Source organism: Phascolarctos cinereus, unplaced genomic scaffold, assembly GCF_003287225.1.
Source record: "Phascolarctos cinereus isolate Bilbo 61053 unplaced genomic scaffold, phaCin_HiC Scaffold_726;HRSCAF=1367, whole genome shotgun sequence".
In the NCBI taxonomy this organism is placed as follows: Eukaryota; Metazoa; Chordata; class Mammalia; order Diprotodontia; family Phascolarctidae; genus Phascolarctos; species Phascolarctos cinereus.
In genome coordinates this window covers 382,312,035-382,330,916 of record NW_027556098.1, presented here as the reverse complement: position 1 = coordinate 382,330,916, position 18,882 = coordinate 382,312,035, and the positions used below count along the sequence as shown (strand labels likewise).

The 18,882-nt window shown below is 50.1% G+C and overlaps 1 protein-coding gene across 2 annotated transcripts in view; it reads left to right on the top strand.

The window, feature by feature from the left end:
* The first annotated feature begins 187 nt into the window (after positions 1-187).
* Positions 188-18,882, top strand: part of PAX7 (paired box 7) — a 162,374-nt gene continuing 143,679 nt past the window's right edge. Inside the window, exons 1-4 of one of the 2 annotated variants that reach the window (XM_020973165.2) lie at positions 188-272; positions 3,329-3,564; positions 4,855-4,984; positions 6,443-6,571. In XM_020973165.2, the coding sequence (XP_020828824.1) occupies positions 188-272; positions 3,329-3,564; positions 4,855-4,984; positions 6,443-6,571 (580 nt within the window). Of the gene's footprint in view, positions 273-3,328; positions 3,565-4,854; positions 4,985-6,436; positions 6,572-18,882 lie in introns of both variants that reach the window. The other variant, XM_020973164.2, reaches the window with a different exon arrangement.

The following is an 18,882-nucleotide window of genomic DNA, read 5'->3' as shown; positions in this document are numbered from 1 at the left end:
GGACGCGTTTGACTGCAGCCGGGGGTGGGGTGGGGGGTAGGGAGTGTGTGGGGGTGGAGGGGGGGGAGGTTTTTTTAAAAAAAGGAGAAAGGGAGAGAGACGGGAAGAAAGAGCTCACAGTGGGGGGAAAAGAGAGAAGACAGGAAGGATTTCTGAGGACTCCGGACCTGTCCCTGGCGTGCCCAGAATGGCGGCTCTCCCCGGCACAGTACCGAGAATGATGAGACCCGCTCCGGGACAGAACTACCCTCGGACCGGATTTCCCTTGGAAGGTAAGGCCGCTTGGGTTCTACTTTCTTCGGCTCCTTTCCGGACAACCCACCCTTTCTCCCTGTCCTCGGGGACCCGACTGTCTCGAAGGGCACACCACAGTGGTGGCTGCAGAGAGCGGGTGGCGTCCCCAGACATCCCGGGCGCTGGAGGGAATGAGCTTTCCCCTCCGTCGGTCCCCGGGAGTAGCTGGAACCTGGGAACTTTCCCGGGACCTCCACTTGTCAATGTCCTAGTCCTTTTCCTTGCCCTGGGGGTTTCGGCTTTACTCCCCTCACCCTCCCAGACTTTCTTTCCCCCCTCCTCAACCCTAGGAAGGTTCAGCTGCTAGTAAATTTCACCTCCTTATCCAATTTCACTTACTTTCCCTGCGACGTTCTCCGCCCTCACCAGACTCAGCCGTCCAGCTCTATGTTGGTTTTCGATTTTAATTTCGACCACGAAGATTATTTTACAAAACATTTTATTTTAGGGGATTATCCACAGTGAATGTTCTGGGGGCAGTATCACACAGATGATGGCTTCTATACTTCTTCCCCGAAAGAAAGTAGCCCTAGAAAACTCTCGCTTCTGGGCCTGCTCCCGAAGCTATATGAAAGGAGAACGATTTTATTTTAAAACTTTTCAGCCAGACTCCCAAACTCTGGAGTTTTCAGAGAGACGCCTGCACCCCCACGCCTTTATCGCCTTGAACGAGAGACAGTAGCTGCCTAGAGAAAGGGGAGCAAAGAATTTATTTCCCAAAGTTCCCCCCTCCAAAATCAAATTTGCAAGGAAAGGCACGGTAAAGCTCCTTCATCCAGTCAGGAGAGTTCTGTGTGAGTGTGTGTGTGTGTGTGTGTGTGTGTGTGTGTGTGTGTGTGTGTTTATGCAATTTTAGCTAATTAAAGAAGCTAAACTTGTCACTGAAAACTAACGTCAGGCAGATTCTGGGAATGGGGGTGTCTCGCGGAAGTGTTTTGAGGGTCTTTACTTCAGCCCCGAGCTCGCTAAAATTTCATTTCGAGATTTTGTGAATGCGCCCGGTGCCTGAGGAGGAGGAGGAAGAGGAAAGTAAAGGGAGAAAGAATCGCTGAGCAGGGGGGAAAGGGGGCTGGGCAGGAGGAATGAGCCGGGCAGCCCGCCCGAGATCGGGGGAGCGAGGAGGCGGCCCCGTCCCCGAAGGAGACGAAGGCGAGTGAGTGTTTCCGTGATCAAGTGCGCGAGAGAAAGTGGTGGGAAGCCACGCAGGCGGGAAAACCTTCACGCCCGGGGGATTTGGTGGAGTGCCTTGCTCTAGCGATGCCGGGGAAGCAGACGGCGCGAGGACGGCTCGGAGGATTAGGACAATATTTGCACACCATGCCGGAGAATACAGAGAAGGCAGAAGTGGCGGCCGCTGGAGAGGCTCTTGAATATAAAGTTGGCCACTCGAGAGCTCTCGTCCGCTAATGGCATAGCGGGCCGCAGAGGCCGGGTGACTCCGCCGCTGCGGCGCGGGATGGCTGATTAAATGCGGAGGTAGCTGCAGACACCGACTTTGGCAAAGAGTGGGAGCTGGAAGGAGGGGAGGGGGAGCACGAGGGAAGGGGGAGACAGTGATATAGTCCAAGCCTTCTCTCCCCCTCCTTCCCACCCCCACCCCCCTCCTTGTCTTCCAATTATGCAGCCAGCTTCCTCCATCCGGGCGGCTGTGAAATTGTATTAATCTGCTAGATTTCCGCGGCGATGCAGTCCCCACACTGGGGGCTCGGGTCCGGATTACAGCAGCCCCCCCCTCCCCAGCACACCTTCTGTGAGAAAGGGGTGCAAGCGGCGCAGTAGGAGCTTGGTTGGGAGCCCCCGGTGGCGCGCGCACACACCCCAAAAGCACAGCCTAGGTCCGGTGCTGGTGTTGGTGCTGGGACTGGGAGTCGCTGATCTTGCTCTCTCTAGCACAGCCCAGGCCCCAGGGCAGCCCCACAGGAGGTTTTGCTAAGCTAGAGTGAGGGCAGAGAAACGTTTTGGGGAATGCAGAAAGTCTTCTCCACGAACCCCCTCCACCCACTCCCCACCCCCGCCTCTCTCAACCCCAGGCTAACCTACAACGAAATAAATCCTCGGGCAGCGAATCAGGGGAACAGGAAGGCCCCAGAGGTCCAGGCCTGGCCCTGGCTGCCCCCTCTGGGAAACCCTTGCAGAGATCGCTAGCTATCGCGATACACTACGATCTCCCGGCCTCCTACTTGCTCTTACTTTTGGCGTTTTGTTTGGCCCACAGGAAGTCTGGACACCTCTGTAGCCGGTACCAAGTATGGGCTACTTAACTCCCCCAGTTCTCGCGCTCCCAAACGGGTTTGTCCAGACCTCCCGATCTGGAACAGAAGATCCCAAGAGATTCCTTTGGGCCCAAGTATCGTGACTGGCGTTCTCTTTGCTCAAAAAAAAAAAAAAATCGGCCTTCTCTCTGAGTTGGCCTGAGGGCCAAGCCAAACCAGGGAGTAGAGATCCTCAGTTCTCAGCCCAGTGGATTTGCTGTGAGTGTAGATTGAGTACAGGCGAGCAAGTAAAGGAGTTTGGGGCCTTTTCCCTTGGGTCCTTCAACTTTATCTACGACGATCCCGACCCACTCCACCCCACCCTACCGCCATCACCACCAGCTCTTTCCTTCTATACTTGAATTCGATTCTCCCACCTGCGTTCTTCACACACACACACACACACACACACACACACACACACACACATAAAAGTGGCCCATGGATATGAGGGGTCATGTAGTGAAATTGGGAGCATAGAAGATGCTCCCAATCCCCCCGCCCCCGCACAACAGGTACCTTTTTCACCCTTTGGAACCGAACCTAGAAAGCTCCAGATGCAACGGCTGAAGAGGGCAGAGGGCAGATGGCAGGGTCCAACTAAGGACCCGCAAGGAAGTGGCCTCCAGATTTGACAGGACATATATGTGCTTTCGCAGTTTATGGGCAGGCGCCTGCTCTAGGAACCTAGGGGGATAGCTGCACCCCAAACTACCCTTCTTCCACCTTTGTAATGGACTTCCTCTTATTCTGATTCTCCTCTCTTGCCGCCTTCCCCACAGTGTCCACCCCACTTGGCCAGGGTCGGGTGAATCAACTTGGCGGGGTGTTCATCAACGGCAGGCCCCTACCCAACCACATCCGCCACAAGATCGTGGAGATGGCCCACCACGGTATCCGGCCCTGCGTCATCTCTCGCCAGCTCCGTGTCTCCCACGGCTGTGTCTCCAAAATCCTATGCCGCTATCAGGAGACTGGCTCCATCCGACCTGGGGCCATCGGTGGCAGCAAACCCAGGGTGAGTGTCCTGGGGAGCCCTAAGTTCTTCAACCACCAGCTTCCCAGCTCAAGGACGTGAGAGTGGAGGGAACCTACCTTGAGTTACAAGGCTTGAAGGCCATATGTCCCTGACCGAAACACCGACACAGGGCGAGTTATTTAGGGGTGCTGATGGAGAGAAGAATCCCCATGTCATCCCCAAGAACCCATACCACCCCAATTTCCTAGCTATAAGAGAGAATTTGATAACGGCAGGGAAGAAAAAGTTTATACCGTATCCCTCACCCCACCTCAGGGAAATGAAGGCCAAATCTCCACTTCCAGAAACCCCTAAATCCACAATCTCCTCAAATATTTAGATAATTCGTAGGCATCCTTATTCCGAAAATCCCCTTTCTTCCTTCACAATCTGGATAATTGAGGACAATTTGTCGGGATGACTCAGGCTTTTGAAGCCTAGTAGCCCTCGATGGAAGAGCATGAGTAACATTCCCAGAGTCCCGGGTCTGGAGACAACTCCTTGAATGCACCTCCACCCTCTACAGGTTGCCTGTTTCCTCCTGGGGCCTGGAGGGAGCTAGGCTTTGCGGTCAACAAAGTAACAACCAGCCTTCACCTACTCTCTGTTCTAGGCCAGGTTCAGGGAGCCATAAGGGTTTCCTCATATTGGCTTACCCTTTCCATTCTTCTCTCCCTCCACTCCTTTCCTTAGAGCTGAGAACTTCCTTAGAGCTATAATAACATAATATACAATATAGATTATAATATATAGTATAATAACAATAACAACTCATATGTATTTATTTAGCACTGTACAATTTTCAAAACCCTTCCCTCACATCATCCCCATTTTATAACTGGGAAAACTGAGGCTGAAAGAGGTCAAGCAACTGGTCCAGCGGTACTACTATTACAAGTGATGCAGATTGGATAGGAACTCAGGTTTTCTTGACTCTCCTGCTTTTGTGACTTAGTGGAAAGAGCTGGGACTAACAGTTACGAAACCTGAGTTCCAAGTCTTACTTTTGTGACTAACTCCATGTCACCTTGAGTAAGTTGCTGTCCTCTCTGTGTCTCCATTGCTCCTTCTGTGAAATAAGAGGGACCCATAAGGTCCCTCCCAGCTCAGATTATCTATGACTAGGGTCACTGCTTCTCTGTCCTACATAAGATTTGGTGGGAATCCCAGACCCCTTCCCTCATAATCTGAGTGCCCCAATTTTAGGTTTATATTGAAAGTGATTTCTCTCCTCTCCCCTTTCCTTTGCTACTCTTTCCCCTGTCCTACCCCCACATTCCCTCACTAAAGCAGGTAGCCACTCCAGACGTGGAGAAGAAAATAGAGGAATACAAAAGAGAAAACCCTGGGATGTTTAGCTGGGAAATCCGAGATCGGCTGCTCAAGGATGGACACTGCGACCGGAGCACTGTTCCCTCAGGTGAGAAGACAGCTGAGCTGGCTGGGCTGGGAGCCGCAGAGGCAGGGGAAATACAGCCTCCTGTGGGTACGAGCTGGACCAACCCAGGGTCCCTTGCCCTCTATTTCCAGAACTTTCCTGCCAGAAGGATGAGGAATATATACAGAGTATGTGGGTGAAGCAAGATAGAACATACTAGGAGAGAGGAGGTAATTCTGTGAGAAGGGAGAGGGACGGTAGAGAAAAACAGAGGAATTAGTGAAGGAGGGAGAGAAGGATGAATGAGAAATAAAATAGTACCAACAAGTTCTAAGACAGAGAAAGAAAGAAATTTGGGAAGGACAGAAAAGACAATAAGAAAGAAAAAGGGGATAAAGATACTGAAAGAACTAAAGAAGATGAGTAAAGAAGAAAAGGAGAGAACCGAGAGAGACAGAGTGAAAAGAGGACACGAACTCAAAAGCTTTTATTATATTAACGAACTGAACTTAGTAGGAGAAGAAAGTTGTGATAGGGTTCAATTGCTGGTTGCAGGAAACTGAACAGGGTAAACTTGTCCTCAGGAGTGCCGGAATCCTGGTTCTGGCACCTAAACCCTGACCCGGGTCAGCCGCAGGCTCCACTCCCCTGCAGGCTGTTGGCCGGCTCCAGCACGTAAGGGTTACAGCCTCTCTTTTGGGCCACCGGCTCTGGCCTTCCGCTTTGCGCTCTCAGCCTGGCCTGAACTCAGTGCTGCGCGTCTGGGATGCAGACACCGGGATGCGTTTGAGCGCCAAGGCCAGAGCCGCGGTCCCGGGGGATTCATGCCCTCAGACAAGCTAGAGTGAGGGGTTAGGCGCACCGGTGGCTTAACTGTGTTTGATTAGGGACAGATAAGGATGGGGGAAGTCGGGGGTCAATGTAGATATGTGTGATGTGTGTGTGTGTATATATATATATATATATATATATATATATATATAAATATACATACACGTGTGTGAGGATGTGTGTACAAGTGTTTGCTGGCGTGCACCGATACAGATATTTATTGTGTTTAGGAGCATGCACATAAAGATGCGTCGGTATAAACGAGTAGTTTATGCATGGGTGCCGGCGTGTCTGTAGGTGTATGTTTGAGTGTGTGTGTATATAAATATGTGTGCCTATGCATGACTATAGGTATAAATGCAGGTTTTAGACGCATGTAAATGTGTGACGCTATGTATGTGACTGGGAAGACATGGGGGTGCACCTGGGGGTGTATTCGTGGGTACACATGTACGTAAATTGCATATTTGGGTGTGTATGACTTTCTCGGAGGCTCTGTGAAGGTGAGAGTCGCCCCGGTTCACTTGCAGGATAGCAGCTGAGAGCCTCCCTCCTTCCCTAAACCCTCTAGGGGCCAGGCCCCTGGTGGTGACGGGAGGAGGGGAGAGAAAGGTTTACTTTCTCCACGACTTATACTTTCTCTTTTGCATTTGAATTTCTGAGGTTTAGTGAGTTCGATTAGCCGTGTGCTCAGAATCAAATTCGGGAAGAAAGAGGAAGAGGATGAGTGTGACAAGAAGGAAGAGGACGGCGAGAAGAAGGCTAAACACAGCATCGACGGCATCCTGGGCGACAAAGGTAGAAAAAGGACCCTCCAGCGGCCTTTGCGTCCGGCGCCTGAGTTCTGGGAAAAGGGCAGGGGGAGAGAGAGAGAGAGAGAGAGAGAGAGAGAGAGAGAGAGAGAGAGAGAGAGAGAGAGAGAGAGAGAGAGAGATGTTTGTCCAGTATGGTATTAGGAAGGCGGACAGAGGTGGAAAAACAGTTTCGTGTCTTGACTTGGAAGTCAGGAACCTCAGTTCAAGTCTAACCACTGTCATTAATTGCCAAGTGAACCCAGGCAAATCACTTTCCCTCTTGGAACCCTCCTTTTTCTTATCTGGAAAATGGGTATGAGAGAATTTTCCCCAGTCCCCCTATTGTGAAGATCAAAGGATCTAGATGGATAAGATAGGCAAGGGTGTGGTAGGTAGAGCCCCGGACTTGGAAGTTAGTATACCTGGCCTCTAATGCTTGCTTGATGACCACAGACAAGTCACTTAACCTCTCAGAGACTCGGCTTCCTTGTCCGTAAAAGGGCTTACTTGCACTACCCAACTCTTAAGATTATGTGAAAAGACAGTCCCTGAAAAAAATGTAAAGGTTATATAAAAGCCAAATATGGTTAATGGATGTAAAGCGCTTTGTATCCCCCAAGCGCTAAGAAGGGATTGATTGTTATTGATGGATTAGGGCTAAAGCAATCGGATTGTATAGGGTAGAAATTGTCGGGGAAGGGGGGAATCAATATATTTGGATCCGGAAAACCGGACTCTCTCTCTCCTCCTACTCCACGTTACTGCTCTTATTATTGGTTGTTGAATGAAGGCAACAGTACGTCTCTATGCCGTCGTTGTTATCACCTCCTATTATAGTCTATTTTCTCAGAGGCGTGAAGTTTAGGGATACAGAAGGAAGTTGGGTTTGGAGAGAGCTTTGTGAAGCTCCTCCCCCCATTCCAGAGAAGTAGGGGTCAGTCAGGTCTCCCTCCTCTCTCCTCCTTCCCCTCCGTGAGTCTAGGAAGGTTGGCATGTTCGCGGGTAGCTGGGTCTCGATCAATTATTTATAGGAAACTGGAGGCAAAGGGAGGGCTAGGGGAGGGCAGCCGGAGGGGGGGGTGCGTATCGCGGCTCCCTAAATGAATTTGTTCGACAGCTTTTTCCACTGCTTTCTAAACGGTCCCTTGAAACTCCTCCTGACAGTTGAGTGATCGGTGCAATCAATATCAATTAGAGAGCGCGGGGGAATCCGGTACCTTTCTCTGGCCGGGGCCGAGCTGAGCAGATCGCCGGCCTGCCTGGAGGGGTGGGGAAAGCCCGGGTCTCCCGTCCCCCGGGAAGAAGCCCATTTGGGGCGGGCCCTCGGCAAGTGAAGAGAACCTGTGTTGAAGTTTCCGGCCCTGTCCTGGGATAAGGGAAAAGGCATTATTATCCCGTAGTCCGGAGATGTGGGACAGCCTCGAGCCCAGCGCATATATTAGGGGCGAGACAGCAGGACTACGCGCCTTCCCACCCCATGCCAGTCTCTGCTCCCCTCACTCTGAACCCTTGGTTGTTAGCAACCGACAAGCTGTGTGGCCCGTTTTCCGCTCGGCATCTACGGGTCGCACCTGATTTGGGGAAGATTTTTCTTGAGAGACGCACTCACCAGAAAACGAATCTTGAATTTGAGGGGAAGGTGGAGCAGAGACTGCCTGTCTTATTCCAGATTACTCTTCCAGAAGGAGAGGAGACTGTAACAGTAGATGAGACTAGAGCGTGTGGGTAGAGAGATGGTGAAAATAATGGATAGAAAGGTAGAGATCAGAAGAGGTACTTGTGAACTGGCGGAAAGAAAGAAGAAAGGTAGAAGACAATTCTGGCAAGACAAGGAGACAGACTGATTCTTTCTCTGTGTTGCTGCTGCGAGACTTTGAGGAAGGCAGAGAAAGGAGTTAGGGAGAAAACTTTTAAACTCCTCGATCAGACGTTTGTTTTGAGCAGTCCCCCTTTCCCCTAACCTCCCCCAACACATCAGGCCCGCTGTTGACTCTGCCTCCCAACCTTGAAGATGAACTTCAGAGACAAAGCCCCCTAGCTTCTTGCCGCCTCCCGAGCCCAGATCCTCTCCCACAAAGGCAACCCAAGTACAAGAAGGAGGGCGACTAGGGAACTGAGGGAAAGGGCCCAAGTCCTGGGGAGGGGAGCGGGGGAAGGGGCGGGCTATTGACATTCAAAAACGTGCGAGCAGCCGCGCAGCTCTTGGACAAAGGGCCAGGGAGGAGGCGAAGAAAGGGAGCTAAGTTATTCCGCCGCTCCCCGCTGCTCTAAGAGTGCCGGGGAATATTCTAAGGCCCCTTGGGCGCCGGCCTGAGGCCCCGGACACTTCGAAATATTGTATCCTGGAAGGGCCAGGGCACACTCTGTCTCTAAGGGTCGGCTGTGGGCTTTTTTTTTTATTTTTCGGTTTGGGGGTTTGGGGGTTTTTTTGTTGTTGTTGTTGTTTTGTTTTGTTTTGTTTTTTTGCGGAGGTGAGAGGGCTACGTGTGTCTGCGACTAAAAAAAAAAAGAAGCACTTTGTATTTCTTGCTGCTGGAAAAAGTCCAACAGCCGAAACCAAAATCCATTTCCCCTCTCTCTTCCCTTACATCCCCGTATAACAAGGCAGATCTCAATTGGAGAAGCTGGCTACAGCAAGGGGTCTTTGAAGCCCGAACAAGAGGAAGTATTCTCAGGAAGGTTGCTGCTCAGGTCTCAGGACCGGCACTCTTGTTCTCAGGTAGCAAGTTGAGGGTCTCAGGGTTGGTGGCACAGGACGGAAGTCTCCTCCAAGTACAGAGATTTCATTTCGCTGCTGGCGCGTGGACGGGCAAAGGGGCCAAAACAGAGACTGGTCAGCAGAGTGAGAGCCAGTGGCCTCAGTTCCTAGTGACCTTCGCTAACCGCCGACCAGCTGCCGAACTGCCTTCGCTAGACAGAGGTTTCCCCTGAAAGACCTGTAAAGAGCTGGGAATGCTAGGGGGAGGGAAAAGGTGCTGGGGGGGAAGCCTATTTATCCCGAGCTTGGGATGAACGATGGACCCTGCCTTTCTGTTACGCATGAGAAGGAAGGGATCTGGAAAGAAATGCAGGCGATTCCGTGGGGATAACTCAAATCCCGAATAAATTGTCTTACTAACGAAAGGAGCAAGTGTGGGGCCGGAGCTGTGCAATGGAGTGTGTCCGAGTGGCTGGGGGCGGGTGCGTTGGCTCTGAGTGTCTGGACGTAGTCAGGGGTCACGGCGCGTGGACCTGATTTGTAACCCTTTATTTCTGAACCCTGCCAAATCAGGCTATTTCGGGGTTTCCCCTCCCCACAGTCAGCTATAGAGTTCAGTCCAAACCTGCTGCCTTCCTCTGACTTGGCCACGGCGGAGGGGAGAAGACTTGGACAGAAAGGAGAGCTAGGGCACCAGGGGTGCTTGGAGGGCGCCAGGGGTAGTGGGGGAAGACAGCCACAACTTTGTTTTGGCTTCTCTTGTGACAAATGCCCTCTCGGGGGGTTGCTCCTCTCTCCTTGCGGGGAGTCGACAAAGAAGGGGCTTAAGAGCTCTCCTCTTTAAGAGCTAAGGAGAGATTCCTCCCTGCGCTGGTTTCTTTCTGTCGTCTGCTTGGCATTTAATAATGCTAAGACTTATTAGAGCTGGTAATGAAAAGTGGGGCTGCTGAATAGGGAACTGTGTTGGAGAGGGGTGTAATAGCTTCGAGGCATGGTAAGAAACTATTTATCCGCAATCAGTCCTCACTCTCAGAGTTTGAAGCACAAACGTTAAGTCGAAGGGTTTTAAAGCAGATTAAATTGGGCTTTTATTTCTCTGCACTTTCATCTTTGAACAGCTCACTCCTGCTTGCCTTGGGCTGATATTCATGAGACGTTCGTATTCCTCTTCTCTCTCTCTCTCTCTCTCTCTCTCTCTCTCCTCTCTCTCTCTCTCTCTCTCTCTCTCTCTCTCCCTCTCCCTCTCTTTCTCTCCCTCTCTTCTCTTTCCCTCTCTTTCCCTCTCTCCCTACCTCCCTCCTTCCCTATTCTTTCTCTTCCTCATTCTCTTTTTTCTCTCTCATTTTCTCTCTCCCGTCTCTCTTCTCTTCCTCTCCTCTTCTCTTTCTTTCCCTCTATCCCTACCTCCCTCCTTCCCTATCCTTTCTCTCCCATATTCTCTATATTCTCTCTCTCTCTCTCTCTCTCTCTCTCTCTCTCTCTCTCTCTCTCTCTCTCTCTCTCTCTCTCTCCCTCCCTCCCTCCCTCCCCCTCCGTTCTTCTTTCTCCCTCCCCTTTCTACTCCTATTCTTGTTCAGACTGAGTTATTACTATCCAAGCTGCTGATATTGTTACACGACCGCCCTGAATCCCAACTCCTAGCCGGCACTGTCTTCCTCACCTGGGAACGAAGATGGGCTACCTCTTTGTCCCCCTTTCCTCCCCACTTCTTTCTCCATTCTCCTCCCCACTCTAGTTCCGTCCCTTTTTACCCCAGTCTCCAAGGATCGGAGAAGGGGAAGAAAAGAGGGAGCAACAGCTGTTTGCGAAGATGGAAAGGAAGTTTTCCCACTCATTCCGGGAGGGACAGACTTTGCGAACAAGTTGGAAAGAACCAGGGAAAGGGAACCCAGGCTGAGTGGACGCTGAGGAAGCCAACTAGTGGGACTAAGAGACAAATGCGACCGGAAACAATGCATACTACACACACAGACACGCACACACACGAAATTCGGCTAGCTGCAGCAGAAACTGAGGAGGTCAGCCCTGAAACTGACCAGGGCACAGTTGAAACTGGAGGGGTCAGAGCTGGAAAGCAGAGCTAGGAAAGAAGCCCAGCGTGGGCAGGGGAAACGATTTTAACGAAGGAAATCTGTCTTCCCCCTTGACCCGCAAATCTAAGAAACCCACTCCCGAAATGTCTCTTTTGGAGTCAGGGGGCCTTGGAGAGGAAGCGGCTGGGGCTCCGGGTGGCCCAGGAAGGGTCTAGGGCAGTGTGTGTGGGCGGGTCCAGGTCGTGGTCTCTTTGTTTTCCTTTTTATTTTACTCTTATTTATTTTTAAGCGTGAGGAAGAGGGCTGATGAATTTACAGGTGTAGTACAGGAGTGGGAAGTATCAGCGGGAGGGGAGAAGGTCTATTTAGACACTTGAAAAGAGGAGGTAGCAACAATTTAATTTGGCCGAGTCTGCTAATGCGGTTTTCTGTGGCTTGCTACACTGGAGGAAGCTGTTTTGATTGTGCGTACAAGGACCTGCCAAATTTAATTAGGCTCCGGGGGAGAGAGTGAATAGGGGAAGGGGGAGCAACTCCTCTCGGCCCCCGCAGTATTTTCGGCTTCACACCTGGGAGTGGCATTGTTTACTGGACTAGTGAGAAGAAGGTGGGAGGGAGAGAAGTGTGTGCTTGCCTCTGTGTGTGTGTGTGTGTGTGTGTGTGTGTGTGTGTGTGTGTGTGTGTGTTGGGGGGGAGGTTGGTCGAAGAGAAAACAAGGAGAAGGGAGCCTGAGCAGGTTGGGGGGGGGGTGCTAGCTGATAGTCAATTTATCAGAAGCCACCTGCATTGATTTAAACCAACAAGTTCCCTCCTCGGTAAATGTGTGTTTTAAGAGAGGTAATTGACACTTCACCAAATCAAAGGATTACCCCGGTTGGCAATCTAATCAAACAGAGACCAGGCTGGATTTGTGCCTGTTCAGAGAAGGATCAACTTCGCATAATGGGGGCCAGGAGAAAGATAGGAGGGTGTCAGGCAATTCGCTGGCTTTCGCCTGGGCTCCTCCGTGCATATTCAGTGGGGCTGGGGGGGGGGGGGAGAGAGAGAGAGAGAGAGAGAGAGAGAGAGAGAGAGAGAGAGAGAGAGAGAGAGAGAGAGAGAGAGAGAGAGAGAGAGAAAAGAAAAGAGTGATGATGGGGGTGGAGAAGGAGAGATGAGGGGAATGAGGAAGTCCCAGCACAGAAGGCCATTTTCAGAGAGTTAGAACACTCGGTGCTGACAGCCACCCCCTCCATCTCCCCCACCCAAAAAAAAAAAAGCAGAACACGAAGCTGAGACAAATGCAATACAACAATAAAGAGAGATAACAATTACAAAGGCAAACACAGGCTTTCGCTAGCTAGTAGCCTCAGAACCTGGTGTAAATAAACAAAGTAGGCAAATGTTTGCAAGATAAACTCTCTCCTAAATCAAGTGTGACGGGAAGGAGAGAAGAGACAGAAGGAGATAAGGTTGGAGGGGAAATGAACAGCATAATCGAATACAAGACATTTTAAAAAGCAAACTTTAAACAAGGGAAAGCAGGGGAGGGGAGAGTAATTATCCACCCAGGAGAGGGCAGGGAAGCCCAACCCTATGCTCCTAAGGGGGAGCCTGAGAGGGGGAAGTATTGGAGAAGAAGGGGGAAATACATCTCAGAGATTTCGAGAATGTCCAGGATAAGCCTTAAAATCATAGACTATCAGAGCTGCGAAGGACCTCTTTTGAGGATCCTTAGATGATAGAACTTCAGAGCTGGAAGGAATCTTAGAACACAAACTACCAGAGCTAGAGGAGCCCTTAGAATACAATAGCAGAGCTGGAAGAAACCTTCGAATATAAAATGTCTGAGCTAGAAGGAACCTTTGAATAGAGGCTGTCCAAGTTAAAAGAGACCTAAAAACACATAAAATGTTGCACCTGGAAGGGATCTGAGAGGTCATATAGTTCACTGACTTGATTTTACAAAGGAGGAAACTGAGGCCCAGAGAAGTGTAGTGATTTGAAAAAGGCCATACTTTACCGGGGGAGTTACTGTTTGGGTGTTGTTGGAAGGAAGGAAGAAAGGAAGGAAGGAAGGAAGGAAAGAAGAAGGAAGGAAGGAAAAGGAAGGAAGGAAGGAAGGAAGGAAGGAAGGAAGGAAGGAAGGAAGGAAGCTGTATCCTAAATTTGGTTCATCCTGAAGTCACCTCTCCTAAGCATCACCAAATGGGGACCAATCTGCTCTGTGTGTCCATCTCAAGACATCTCCAAACACAGAGGTTTTCCAGGCATTGTACATAAGAAACTTGGGCAATTGGCTGAGTGGTTAAAGGAATTAGATATTTACCAGTTTGAAATAAGCCTGGTTAAGAAAAGGAAGAAGAGCTCGAGAGAGAGACATTGAAAAGATGAGACAGGGGGAAGACTTCAAACGAATTCATCATTTGAAATGGTGAAGGGGAGATTTACCAGACAGTATTGGAAAGTTATTTAGATATTAATAACATATTTTCCTGAGGCAGGCCGACTGCCGCCATCTGCACTTCTCTTGAAGCTATTTGGCTGGGTGAAATATGGGAGCCTCAAATGTTGGGGAGAGATAACACAATCAGGCTAACCCTGGTCCTGTGACTGCATCATAGCGTTAAACCCGGATTAACCTCCCCCCTCCCCCTTCCATTTCCCCTCCCCCTGCCTCAGCTTTCCAAATTTTCAGTGGAATTTACATGGAAGGATTTAAAAGCACATATAACACTAGCCTTAAAGCGATAAGGTGATTATTTGGCCTTGAAAAAAAAAACACTATGTCTTTGTGAATATGATAGTTGTCACACACAGTATTTCTATATAGGTATGGGGGGGAGAGAAAGAGAGAGAGAGAGAGAGAGAGAGAGAGAGAGAGAGAGAGAGAGAGAGAGAGAGAGAGAGAGAGAGAGAGAGACTCTCTAAGCAAACAAAGATTCTCTCATGATGCTTTTTCCCCTAAGTTCTATCACCAATATTCAAAAGAATATGTCTGTTCATTGGACACCTATTATTTGGTCCAGCTGGGCCTAGAGATACAAGGACAATTTTTTAAAGATCATTCCTTGAGAACACAAGGAGTTCACTATCTCATTGGGAAAACAAGACTCAGGCCCAGGGGAAAAAATTAACAAATAGGGGAGTCAGAAGCTATCATCAGTATAGAGGGTTTGGACATGCAAAATACTTTTTTCTCATCTGTGAAAGGGAGACAATAATCCCTGCTCTGCCCCACTCACAGCAGGGACTTTGAGAAGATCAGTTGGATAAGAGAGGGCTTTGGAAACCACCACCACCATCCCTACTCCCCCCAAAAAGCTCATATAAGTAGTTATTACTGTTGTGATTTACTGTTGTTATTATTATTGATGTTTAAGAACTGACTTGTCTAAGGTGCAAAGAGAAGGCATCACGAGGATTGTAGGATGTGAGTTGAGCCTTGAAGGATGGGTAAAGGGGAGGAGGGGGCAGCATTCCAGGCATTCCTAAGAAGGCATTGGTAAAAAGAAAAGAGAGATCAATAGAATCTTGGAACCACAGAAATGTTAGAGCTGGAAGAGAACTTAGAACACAAAATGTTAGAGATGGAAGAGATATTAGAACATAGAATATTAGAGATGAGAGGGGTCTTAGAACTGAGAATGTTGGGAGGGACTGCTTAGAACGCAGAATTGGGAAGACCGTAGGACATAGAATGTTAGAGTTCCAGATAATGTTAATGGAGAATTCTAAAACTGCTACTTACTGACAGTCTGGAGGAGAACCAAGGTCTCCTGCCCCCCAAGTAAGGGATCTTATCCTGGTACCTAACTGCCTCATTCATTGAATTTTAACATGAACCAAAATCCCTCCATTTAAAGTTGTTCAATAATTGGTCCCTTGTTTCTAAAAGGACAGTAACTTTATCATGTTTGTGTCGAGGATGTATTTCTACTGCATTCTTCTCTTTAAATTTGGAAATATCTTGTTTAATGTATCCACTTTCCATCTCAGCTTCCACTGTCTTCATGCTTTCCCTCTTCACTGCCTCCCCCCCACAAAAAAAAACCTTTCAAGACAACTTTGGCTGGAAGAAAAAAGGTGTAAGCGGGGTCAGTGTTTCCTTGGGCTGTTCCGGAGGCTGTGGGCCCGGGCTAGGGTCGAGCTAGGGGGGAGGGAGCTCCCAAATCGAATCAAGGCAGAACGGTGACCTAAGGGGGGGGGTGTAGGAGAGAACGGCCGCTATTAGAAAGTTCTCTCCTGAACTTCAAACAAAGAGGGAGAGGGAGAGGCAGGTCAAGGGTCAGGGGGAGACGGGGGGGGGGGCCGCAGGGAGAAGGGGGAGAGGAACAAGAGGAGGAAGGGAAGGAGACGAGGGGAGGAGGACTCAGGGGAAAGAGGAAGGGAATGGAAGCAGGGAAGGGGGGATGCAGATCCTTCCTCTCCTCCCCGCAGTCACAGACCAAGGGGTCAAATAGGCGGGTACTTGGGCCGTCAGGTGTCCCTGGGGCAGTGGTAAAGAGGCTAGAGACCCCGGTGTCTTGTGTTCGTGCAAAGGTAGCAGGGGCATCCCTGGGCCCCAGCTCCACCCGAGGAGCTGGAGATCACTAGAGGGAGCTACAGGGGTGGGGCTATGATCTGTGCATTTTTACTGAACAATTTGAGTGTATGCGAAACCCCTTTGTAAACCTCAAAGCGCTTTATAACATAAAGGAAATTACTATTATTGTTACTATTATTTCTGTTACTTGTTTGTGTGTCCTTTGCAGAGGACATCCACTGCCACGTAGTTGCTACCCTTGGGACTGGAACCACACAAAGTGTACTTCCGTGGGGACACATCTGTCATTTTTATTCTGTGGATGTACAAGTGTGTCCGCAGGCGATACGCAAGGCTCTAGGGCGGTACTGACCCGTCGAAGTGTGTCTCTCTGGAACTCTCTGGATTGTGACGTTGTGACTGCGTGGGCCTGAGTGTGTTCTTGGCCAGTGGGACAAAAGATGTTTTCTCTTAAGTTGGTGGCTGCAGATCTGGGGGCCAGGGCCTGGACTTGGGGACTGGACTTGGAGACTGGACAGATATCTCATTGCTTCAGCTTGGGCGATGGATTTCAACCGGTCCCCAAAGGGAGAGGAAAAGAGACGCACAGAGAGAGAGAGAGAGAGAGAGAGAGAGAGAGAGAGAGAGAGAGAGAGAGAGAGAGAGAGAGAGATACACACAGTGGGAGAGAACCTTAGAAAGACACTCGGGAACCAGCTACAGAGAAGAAAGAGGCAGAAAACCAGGAAGACGGGAACCAAAATCGTGAGAGCTAAGGACCGAAAGACTCGGAAACGCGGAAAGAAGCTTAGAGAAACACAAAGAGACAGGGACTGGTACTCTGCAGAAACGTAGGAATGGGAAAGAGACAGTAGAGAGAGTAGAGAGAGATGGACAGAGGAGACTGAGGACAGGAGAGGAGACTGAGGACAGGAGGCTGGGGAAAGGAGAGAAGAAGGAAGGAGAGGAGAAGAGAGGAGAGGAGAAGGGAGAAGATGAGACTGAGGAGGAGAGAGGAGAGGAGGAGGGAGGAGAGGACAGGACAGGGCAGGAGAGAAGAGGACAGGACAGGACAGGAAAGCAGAGGCGAGGAGGAGAGAGAAGAAGAGAGGAGAGTCGAGGACGGGAGAGAAGGGGAGAAGAGAGGAGCAAAGGGAAAGTGGCGGCAGGACTGGAGGAAGCCGAGGAGCGAGGGCCTTTTGATCCTCGCTTTGCTTCCCCTTATCAGAAACATTTTCGGTGACACGGGCACAAAGGGAGTTCATCATATTACCGCACCGCCCGGCGGCTCGCAGGGATCGCGGGCTATTAATTAGAGCCTAGCTCTGGCTGGCGGGGCGGGCGCGGACATCTGGGGCGGTCGCGGACATCTGAGGCGTCCCGATTACTTGCTTCGCTAGCTCTAGCCTTGGGATGAATGAGCCGAGAAGGGGATGGTCCTGAACGCCTCCCGGGGCTGGGGTAGTGGTGGCTGGTGATGGAGTTGGGGGAGATGGTTCATTCAATAAATAAACGATCTGCAGTGGGGCGGGGGGAGGTGGGGGATGAAGGGAGGTAAGTGAAGCTTGAAGACTGACCACACGTCTGTACCTTTCCAGACCCAAGAGTCGCTTCAGCGGTCTCGCTTTTCATTTCCCGGGGTTTTTTCGTGAAACTGGGATGCCCTTGTCCCTCTAGGAGATAGCAAGCGGGGATCATCGTCCTCAAGCCTGTGGCTAGGGAAATTGCTGGTGTCAAAGGGGCTAGAGTTGTATTGGAGGAAAAGGGGCAGAAATAGAACCCAGGGCTTCCTCCTGACAACCAGCTCCCCAGATTTTCGTTTATCCACATAAACGGAATGTTAGTTCTGGAAGGGACCTTAAGAACACGATGAGTTACAGCTGAGAAGTCCCTTAAAATATGGGATGTTGGAGCTGGAAGGATCCTTAGAACACATTCTCGGAGCTGGAAGGGGCTTTGAATATAGAATGTTAGAGCTGAGGAAGAATTTAGAACATAGAAACAGCTGGGAAGGAATATTGAGGCAAACCATCTTTTCTCTCCTTTTGCAGTTGAAGAAAAAACCTTAGACAGGGTGAAGTGACTTGCTCAGGAAGGAATCTACTTGGAAAGTAGTTCATCTTTCCCCAAGCTGGCTTGCTATAGTGGCATCACAACAGCCAGTTGCTTAAACCTCTGATTAAATTTGAATCCAGGTTGTGTGTTCTCCCCATTCCCCCCCCTTCCCCACAGTGGTCTCATCTATACCAAGTGTATTTCAAAGAGATCTTCCTCCAAACCCAGAAAGAATGAAGCCACACCACAAAAAGGAAGGAAGGAAGGAAGGAAGGAAGGAAGGAAGGAAGGAAGGAAGGAAGGAAGGAAGGAAGGAAGGAAGGAAGGAAGGAAGGAAGGAGAAAGAGAGAAAGAGAGAAAGAGAGAAAGAGAGAAAGAGAAAGAAAGAAAGAAAGAAAGAAAGAAAGAAAGAAAGAAAGAAAGAAAGAAAGAAAGAAAGAAAGAAAGAAAGAAAGAAAGAAAGAAAGAAAGAAAGAAAGAAAGACTGATATCTGGGGAGGACTGTCAACCCTCTGAGGGCCCCCCACCACCACAACAGAGGTGGGAGTGGGACTAGGGGCAGATATTCCAAAGGTGAAGAGGGAGAGGAGACCATCTTGGATCCTTCCCACCCTCGTGGCCTTTCTCCGAATCAGTAGCCAGGACTTAGAACAACAGAATTTTTTGCCCTCTCCACTCCAAGAACGTCAAGGATTCTCCCTAACTGGCCAAAGGAAGGCACGGAGCACATACCCTGGGAAGAGTTTGTAGGTCACTTTATGAGTAAGGATTAGTCCTCTGTCCTACTAGCCCCTCTCCCTCACACCTACCCCCGAGTATTGTTCTTTCTGCTTGGTCCCTCTAGACTGCATGTTTGTGTGTGTGTGTGTGTGTGTGTGTGTGTGTGTGTGTGTGTGTGTGTGTGTTTAGGGTTGAGTCTAAAATGGGAAGGAAGCCCTCCGCTTGACCCCGGAGAGCACTGTTGGTCGGGGACCCCAGGCTGGGGTCCGAGGTGCCCGGGGGAGGAGGGGCCGAGTACTAGAGGC